This window comes from Populus trichocarpa, chromosome 3 (assembly GCF_000002775.5).
Source record: "Populus trichocarpa isolate Nisqually-1 chromosome 3, P.trichocarpa_v4.1, whole genome shotgun sequence".
Classification (NCBI taxonomy): Eukaryota; Viridiplantae; Streptophyta; class Magnoliopsida; order Malpighiales; family Salicaceae; genus Populus; species Populus trichocarpa.
Window position 1 is genome coordinate 14,126,712 of NC_037287.2, and position 9,197 is coordinate 14,135,908.

At 39.4% G+C, this 9,197-nt stretch overlaps 2 protein-coding genes and 1 pseudogene across 3 annotated transcripts; 1 reads left to right on the top strand and 2 right to left on the bottom strand.

The window, feature by feature from the left end:
* The first annotated feature begins 1,155 nt into the window (after window positions 1-1,155).
* On the top strand, window positions 1,156-2,835 carry LOC7465830 (bifunctional dTDP-4-dehydrorhamnose 3,5-epimerase/dTDP-4-dehydrorhamnose reductase). The gene is made up of 2 exons (XM_002303521.3): window positions 1,156-1,754; window positions 2,116-2,835. The coding sequence occupies exons 1-2, from the start codon at window positions 1,299-1,301 to the stop codon at window positions 2,566-2,568; spliced, it is 909 nt and encodes a 302-aa protein (XP_002303557.1). The 5' UTR covers window positions 1,156-1,298; the 3' UTR covers window positions 2,569-2,835.
* Window positions 2,836-3,391: 556 nt separating this feature from the next.
* LOC7465831 (subtilisin-like protease SBT4.3) lies at window positions 3,392-6,277 on the bottom strand. 2 transcript variants are annotated; one of them, XM_024597582.2, is made up of 8 exons: window positions 6,196-6,277; window positions 5,969-6,109; window positions 5,781-5,880; window positions 5,191-5,704; window positions 4,768-5,093; window positions 4,558-4,669; window positions 4,253-4,466; window positions 3,392-4,155 (listed from the first exon to the last, which is right to left on the bottom strand). In XM_024597582.2, exons 2-8 carry the CDS (start codon window positions 6,036-6,038, stop codon window positions 3,515-3,517), a joined length of 1,977 nt encoding a protein of 658 aa, XP_024453350.2. In that variant the 5' UTR covers window positions 6,039-6,109; window positions 6,196-6,277; the 3' UTR covers window positions 3,392-3,514. The 2 variants fall into 2 exon arrangements, with proteins under 2 accessions (XP_024453350.2, XP_052307713.1); XM_052451753.1 differs by having other exon boundaries at window positions 5,969-6,276.
* Window positions 6,278-7,353: 1,076 nt separating this feature from the next.
* Window positions 7,354-9,005, bottom strand: LOC112326948 (transcription factor TCP9-like; annotated as a pseudogene).
* Between the last annotated feature and the right edge of the window lie 192 nt (window positions 9,006-9,197).

The window sequence follows — 9,197 nt, forward strand, 5'->3', positions numbered from 1 at the left end:
TTTTTTGCTAAAGCAAAAAAGATAGCAACAAAAATGATGATAAAATTTGATGGAAAAAAACCAATGAAGATGAAATTGTAAAAAAAAAAACAATTTAAAAATAACCTCAAACATATCAAATATCAATCAAGAGAATAAGAACTAAATTTGAAATATTAAAAATATAAGGGGGTGAAATTAAAAAATATTTATAATACGATAGATTAAAAAATGGTAGGGTGAAATTGAAAAATATTTGTAATTTTATAAATAATTTAAAAATAAAAAAAATAATAATCAAAAGGTTAAAGATCAATTATGAAGGAAAAATAAATCATAGGAGCTAGTCTGAATTTTTTAAGTGACTAGTGCAGAATTCAAGGTGGAGAGAAAGAGAAAATTGGTTGTCGACGCCAAACCCGTGGAGCGCATGGGGCACACACCACCCATCACGTTAGGGACACCGAAGCTTTTCATACATAGCCATAAAAGACGACGTTTAGTGGCCAAATAACATTGCACATGCTGCTCAACGGCACGAGGATTGTCCACACGTCATAAGGTATTTTATTATATATAATATATATCAATTACAATAATGTCCATAAGTAACCTTCAAATTTATAATAAAACCAAAGTAAAATGACAAAAAAAACCATTGCAAGAAAGTTATGTTGTTTTTTATTTTTAAAAGCATAAAAGTAACTACATTGTCTTAAAAATAAAAAAAAGGATCAAATTGCCTATAAATAGTAGGCATTATATTATTTTATTATAGAGTTAAATTAGTAATTTTATTGTATAATAAAAAACAAAATGATTAATCTAACTACATATAATTTATAAAATATAATTGCATCACGGTAAAAAGATAATTTTATCTTTAATATTTAGTTCAAAATTTGTTTGAATCAAGAATAATTTTGTATCATGATAAAAAAAAAAACAACCTTGTTTTTAGTTCAAATTTTGTTTAATTCAAGAATAATTTTATCTTTTTGTAAAATATCCGTTGGAGGACGACAATTTCCCCTTCAACTTAATTTTTTTAATTAAAGTACTTTCCAAAAAAAAAGAAAAAAGAGAATAGAATAGGGGAATTCCTATGGTAAAGGAAACGATAAACGATTACAAACCACCAGTAGCAAAATACACGACCCCATCTGTCGCTGTGCGAAAGAACCAAAATTGGCAGCCAATATCTCTCTCTTTCTATATATACAAACGCACCCTCGTAGATCCAACACGCATTTCTCCTCATTTCCAGATCCAAAATCCTTTCCACCTCATTTCTCCTCCCCTCCCCTCTCTCTCTCAAAATGGGATTCGAAACTTCAAACGGCACCGCATCTACAAAACCACTTAAATTCCTCATCTACGGGCGCACTGGCTGGATCGGTGGACTCCTAGGCAAGCTTTGCCAATCCCAGGGCATCGACTTCACCTACGGTTCCGGTCGCCTTGAAAACCGACCCTCCCTCGAAGCCGACGTTGCTGCTGTCAATCCCACTCATGTTTTCAACGCTGCCGGCGTCACTGGCAGGCCTAACGTCGACTGGTGCGAGTCCCATAAGGTCGAGACCATAAGAACCAATGTGGTCGGCACGCTGACGTTGGCTGATGTGTGCAGGGAGAAAGGTTTGGTCTTGATCAATTATGCTACTGGTTGTATCTTTGAGTATGACTCGAGTCATCCTCTCGGGTCGGGTATTGGTTTTAAGGAAGAGGATACTCCGAACTTTATCGGATCGTTTTATTCCAAGACTAAGGCCATGGTATGGTAATAATATCATTGTTTGTCTTCTTTTTTGTGTGTGTGTTGAATAACATTAGAATTGCTTTTACGGTAAGATTGTTTCTTTTTTTTATTAATAATTATAAAGATCTATTTAATGTGTGACATTTGATTGGTTAAAAATGCAGTGGATCTAGGCTTTTTGGTTTATGGATCTAATCAGGTAGTACTTGCTTACCCCTAGTAGAGTAGGGGGGGTTAAATCGCAGTCGTGCATGTGATTGATACATAATGTTTGGAACCATTAAAGTAATAATTACTTGTAACATTGAATTATTGTTATTGATGCTGCCATTAAATCTGATTTATGGTTTATTTTGTGTTTTGCTGATATTTGAAAGGTAGAAGATTTGCTCAGGAATTATGAAAATGTTTGTACATTGCGCGTCAGAATGCCCATTTCATGTGATCTGGCCAACCCTCGCAACTTCATCACGAAGATCACTCGATATGAGAAGGTAGTAAACATTCCAAACTCCATGACGATCTTGGATGAACTCCTTCCCATTTCCATTGAGATGGCAAAGAGAAACCTTACTGGAATCTATAACTTTACGAATCCTGGAGTGGTCAGTCACAATGAGATTTTGGAAATGTATCGGGATTACATTGACCCCAAATTCACATGGAAAAACTTCACTCTTGAGGAGCAAGCTAAGGTAATTGTTGCCCCAAGGAGCAACAATGAGCTTGATACTGTCAAATTGAAGCAGGAATTCCCTGAGCTCTTGCCAATAAAGGAGTCCCTCATCAAGTATGTCTTCAAACCAAATCAGAAGACTACTGCTGCTTGATGCTACCGAAGGGAAGTAATCGATGAACTATTGTCCATTAAAGAGTCCTTCATTAAGTATGTTTTTCAAGCCGAATGGTGCTTGAATTTTAGGTTTGGATCTTTTTGGTTTCCTTATTTCTATTTATTAAAAATGGGTCCTGTGGGTTGGTGTGATCTTTCCACCTAATAGGTTCTTCCAAATGACATGCATATTTCACCTATTTGTATTTGTATCTTGTTATTGTAACTTGATCATGAATAAACTAGTTAGAGGTCAATTGATTTATCAAGTTCTAAATATATGTTTGTGAGTTGATGGGTTAATGTATGGCACAAGCTGCTTTGCCTTTTGGCAAATATTAGTTTTCCGATATTTTTAATCTCGGTTCATCATTTCAACCAAATATCTGATTTTAGCTACAAATCTTGACTAATTGTCTTCCTTTCTTACTGGGAATTGCTCAAACGTTCAGAAAACACCTAATACGTTTGATTGATGGAGATAGAACTTCAAGGCAACTACACTAGAGATGTGATGATCTGTGTGTTATTAGGGCTTGTGGCAGCAGCGTTGTCGAGAATCTTAATTGAATTATTTTTCTAAATGGAACATCTTGATAGAAATTTAGCTGTGCTGATTATGGAAGAACCTGTAAATGGTAGTGTCTTGAACCTTTGTCCTTGTAGTGATTTCTGGCAGCAGATGCTGTGCGGGCCGAGTTGCAACCTAGAATTGTACAAGAGCAAAATAATTGTCGTGGCCTGCCTGGAATCGCAGCACCGTCACGTAAGTCAAGCACACAAGTTTAAACAAGAATTTTAGAAGAAAAGCATTCAACAGATTCAAGTCGAAGACTTCGGAGTCTGATCAATTTTATTTCAATCAAGCTGGAGCAGTACACATTTGAAAGCTAACTGGAGTAACAGAAACCTCAGCGTAAGAAATCATAAATGGGTTTAGTGCGTTAGTGGCGTCCGAGGATACCGGTCTTGTGATACATGGAAGGGCCTTCAAATTTGTCTGTTTTCTGTGTTGTCATGGAGGAAGTGGGTATCCCATACTCGTAACCAGGGAGGATATTGTATACAACCACGGGGCTTCTCACCTCATGACCGTTCCCATCTTTCCAGGTGATTGCACCTGACATGATTGGCTGCTGCGCAATCACCGGTCCATAGAGCTTCACTGTGAACGTTTTCATCTCTCCGATTTTAGAGAATGTCAGAACAGAGGGCTCCACAGTGATGCTAACAGAGTATGGCATGTACGTGCTGACAGTGTAGGTTGAATAGCTATTACCAACATTGGTAACTGTCCTAGTAAAGACTCCCTGAATTGGCTGGCCATCTTCCACGGCTAGGGCAAAAGTTGGGTAGTTAAGATCCCAGGCTCTTCCAGGTGTGGTGCTGTTGCAAACACTGCTGTTGGAACCAGTGATCATTCTGAGAGTGGTAGTGTTGTAACCTTGCTTGCAGAGGAAGTTAATATAATCTGCTTCGGATGCATTGTAAACAAGCCCAGGGTTTAATGCATGCTCTGGATTGATCTGACCAGATCCGTAAGAAAACTCAAGGTCAACGTGCTTCCTCGGGTCCATTATAGTAGCTTTCCACGGAAACAAATGGGTTAACAAAGGACACCGAATTGAAGTATCTTTTTCCCAAAAAGAAAAATGTTAATGCGAAGTCAACAGGTTTCTCACCTGTTGTCATGAGGGCTGATTTAATGGCAGCAGGAGACCAGTTAGGGTGGCCAGCCTTCACATAGGCAGCAGCAGCACTAGTGTGTGGACAAGACATGGACGTACCGGAGATAATGTTGAAATTCACGCTCCTGGTGTCCTTGTAGTCGATAGAAGGAGGTGCCACAGGTGACCAGGCAGCGAGGATGTCCACACCAGGGGCAGTGATATCAGGCTGTATCACCCATTTAAAATTTCAAGTCAAGTCTAGCACAAAGACAGAATAGGCGATTCTGTTAATTATAGCTATTGAGTCTGTTGGTTACCTTGAGAATATCTGGGGTGATCGGGTTTGGTCCTCTCGAAGAAAACGATACAACTGAAGCAGCCACAACATCCTTCCAACCCTGAGCAACCAGAATAGTTGCGGTCGGATTCCTGAAAGTTATGGTTATTATTTCAGAACAGCAAAACCAATAAATTTTAAAGTCATTATAGAGGTGATCCAATTAGAATTTCTATGGAGGTTTGCTTACTCTGTTGTTCTGATGTAATTCAAGACTTTGACTCTATCTTCATTGCTGATTACTGTTGCTGGTACCGGGAAACTGAAAGCAAAATCTACACTGTAAAATGAATCTGACATTATGACACCCACACCATTAGCGATCAGAATGTCAGAACCAGTCACCATCGTATCACAGAGAACAATCTTCCGCTCCACTTTATATGAATTGAGAGCTCCAGGAAAGCAATAGCCTGCAATTTCCGTGTTAACACCTGCTGAGAAGTTAACTGCATCTCCTCCCCAAATCAATGGATATGTGGTCCCGTTGAGATCAAAATTATTTATCGAGAGTCCCTTTATTAGTCATCCAATAAACAATATACATGGTATAAGTAAACGATTGGTGAGAAATCTGTTGTTAATGATGCTACTGCAGTACTCATATACTCACACTTAAGGCTAGTCCGTTGCCTAGGACAACTTGTGCAACAAACTTCCTGTCAATGGTGCTGGCAGCTACCGTCAATGTCCATGGTGCGCAGTTGGAGACTGAATATGGATAGGGTCCAGAATTTCCAGCAGAATTTGAGGTCAGTATACCGTTTTTCATGGCATGGAAAGATCCAATGGCGATGGGATCTTCCATATATGGGAATGGAAAGTCGGAACCAAGGGACACAGATATAATATCAACACCATCTGCTATGGCATCATCATATGCTGCGAGGATATCTGCACTTGAGCATCCATACGACCAGCAAACTTTGTACATAGCAATTCTTGCATTGGGAACTCCACCTCTTGCAGCTCCTTCAGCTAGACCGAAGTAGCTTGCTCCTTGCACCTCACGGCCAGCTGCTGTTGAAGAAGTATGGGTTCCATGTCCCTCGGAGTCTCTAGGGGATGGGAAGTCAGTAATGTCAAAGAAGTTCTCGCTGTTGTACCACCGGGCTCCAATGAGTTTGCTGCAATTTCAAAAGTTTCATTAGTTACAGTGTTGAAGTGAAGCACCGGGGAATGCAATCAAGAATATAGTCCTACTTGTTGCAGGTGAAGTTGGCACCAATGCATTTTCCTTTCCATTTAGCAGGTGGAGCGCTCATTCCTTCATCATTGAAGCTATCAGATTCTGGCCAGATTCCTACAATGCAAAGACATGAAAGCTTGTTAAGTAAAATACATCGTCTTGAGTTTTAGCCAGTGAGGCAAATAAATTTCAAAACATAAACCTGTGTCCAGAAAACCGATAACAACATTTCCTTCCAAGGGTGCTCCAAGTTTGCCTTTAGAGAAACCCATGAAGTCCCATGACCTTGTAGTGTGAAGCTTTAAAATGTGATTTGGAATGACTTAAACAACACCTTCCATGTCTGCAGAAACATTTGATCCTATTCAGCATCGATCGAACGAAGCTAATAAAACCCTAAATCCCGGTACCATTCGTTCGACAGCTCACCTGATAATTTTTCAACTTCTTCATCTGATAACTTTGCCGCAAATCCATTGAAACTCCTTCCATAGCTATATACTAGAGACTTTTTGGCTGATTCATAACTGCAGTCAGAGAATTTTCCAACGCTTGATCATGTTATTCGAGATTAAATGCATACATATGGTGCCTTGGGAGGAGCACAGAAGCATTAAAGAAACATGAGTTGTACTTATAAGTACAACGAAACCTTATATTCAGCTGAAAAGCGTGACAATATTCTTTCTAGTTTTATAGCACAAAGTCCTTTTCCAAACGGTTCTGTGAATAAGTTGGACCGTGCGCAGCCATCAAGCAAGATCGACATACAGGCCTATCACTCTCCGTATAGTGTTGTAATTTCTTACCTTAGTTTATTTACGTAAAGGTAATTCACAACGTGTTAAATTTCAATAGCATTCGAATATAATATTATAGCAGACCGGCTTCTAACCTTCCTAGGATGCCCGCTAGCATCGAATGGTGGGTCGATGCAGGCGAAAAATCTCCCTGGGGGCGGCGCTCTCCCATGTAGACAATGTGAACCTGTGAATGAAAGTGACCGCTTACATATACTACGCGTAGGAATTTAGGTACTTAAAACACGTAGAAGAAAAAATTCTACCTTCTGCTCACTGGCATGGCAAAGCACCAGAAATGCTGCGACTAATAACGGGCACAAAAGAGAAAGGAGCCCTGCCATGGCCATTGAAACCAAATCTTGACCACTTCAGGTTTTAGTTGATGCTCGAAATACAATGTATGTGGTGCTTATATATAAGCAAGTTTAGTGTTTGTTGTTATCATCGAAGATAATTCTTAATCATTGAACTCATTAATGGCTTTGTGAGTGTCGAAATAATTACAAAACGACCAAATTTATATTTTTCTCAGAGGTCAGCTCATTTAGCAACAAAATCTGCTCTGTTTAAAATATGAAGACGAGTCACTCTTCTTCGGGGACTCGAGTCGGCGTTGGGGTCATCGTCTGTCACCTTTTTCTTCGTCGTCCGGATTTTTGTTTAGAATAATTAATATTTCTCTTTCGATTTGTGCCTTTAAGACATTTGAATAGTTACAAGTACTTTTCTAGCAGTCTCCGTCAGAAAGTATGGTATATTGCCGGATAGTAAATTAACCCAAATACTTGGTAAGGACCAAATTTATATATAATACTATTTTGTACTAAGTAATAATAATAAAAGAAAACCCCTAAACTTGAAATTATTTCTAACAACGTTAATTTACATTTGTTAGTGCGCACATTAACACTATGTTCTAACGATTTTAACCATAACATATGCATTATGGTTGATTAATCCCAGGACGCCCCGTCAACTGCAACTCCAGCATATCATAAATCTCTTAACATCTGGGCCTTCCCTCCACACTACCACTACCACTTCCAGAACTCGCACTAGGCGCCACGCCATTGTCGATTTCTTCGCCACTTGAACTCCAACTGATGTGCTAGCGACCACCGGAGAAGGTGCCCTAAATTCAACCCCGCTAGGTATTTCTACAACACTTGCCACTGCTATATTTACTCCTGTTTGATTCCCACCATTTGTTGATGCCACAAATGGTGATATGGGCCACGCCGCCGCAACGTTAAATACAGGAGTTAGCGAAGGCGATAAGGCCCGTATTTGTTGATTAGAACAAGCAGCAAATATTGGAGCTGCGGTGGGAGTGCCCGCGGCCGCAGCGTGTAGAATCATCCAAAAGGCATTTGCTGGCACCATCATCCAATTATTTCCCACAGCAAAAACAGGTACCGATCCTTGTGGTGTCGGCAGCAGCAACTGGTGCTCTAGGCGTTACTGGGGCTAAAGTAGATGACTGTGAAATCGAAACGGCTGTTGCTTCACTCATATCGCAAAACTCTGAATTCGAAGGGCGCTTCCGTTTCATCGGTGTTTCAGTTAATGAATTGCTGTTGTTAGTGGCTGCTGTACGGATTTTGAGAGCCCCTCCACAGCAATAGCAAGAACCGTGCCCGTGCCGGTAGCTTCAATAATAGCTTGTTCAGCATGTTCAAGGAGCCATCTAACGGTTTCGCCGTCTGAACTGTGGCCTAATTCTCGAGTCAATTGGAAGATCCGGGCAGAACAGGTGGCGGGTATTCGGATCCTACGACCACGGCCTTCCACTTTTGTGTGGCGGTCTTTGGTGGATGAACGTCTGATTGTTGCTATTGTAGTGACTGGCATAGGCATTGGAATTGACATTGGCATCGGCATCTGCATAGCTAGCGGGACTACACCCATTTTTGGGAGGGTTCTTTTGTGTGGTTAAGAAGAAGGATCGGAGTCAATGGGCTCTTCCTTAAGCGGCATGACTTGAAATTCTTCTGTTTCATCAATTGTTGATATTTTTAAGGACCTATTATTGCCGCTGTTGTTGTTCCTGTTGTCTTCTAGGTCACCAGCGTTTGTGCTCAGATCAGAAGTGCCACCTTCATCATCTAGGTCCACTTCATGTTCTTGAAAGGATGCCATTTCTTGAGGGTCCAGTGGAGAAAAATGAAAGAAACCCACAGGGTAATTTGGATGTTTTGTTTGTTTCCAGGGAAAATGAATAGAAAGGATAGGGTTTGGTCAAGATGATGAAGGATGAACTATGATATAAATTGACAAACAGAAAGATATTGTGGAAAAGTTAGGGTACGAAAGCAAAACCATAGAATTTATTTACATTGGTCATGTGTTTCTAATAAGATTATTTTTTGAAAAAATGATACAATTTGGTAAAAAATTTGAAAGAATGATATAAGTTGAAAAAATATTTGGAAATAGCATATTGAACTCAATTATATTTTTTAATATTGATTTTTTACATAAATTCTCAAAAATAATTGTTTAGTCAAAATTAAAATACATTTTTTATCTAAATTTTTCTATGATGAAATCATCCTCGATGATCCTGGAATTCACAAAAACACCTATATGAAAAGATCAAAACACTTTTCTATGCATTTATCATTGTAC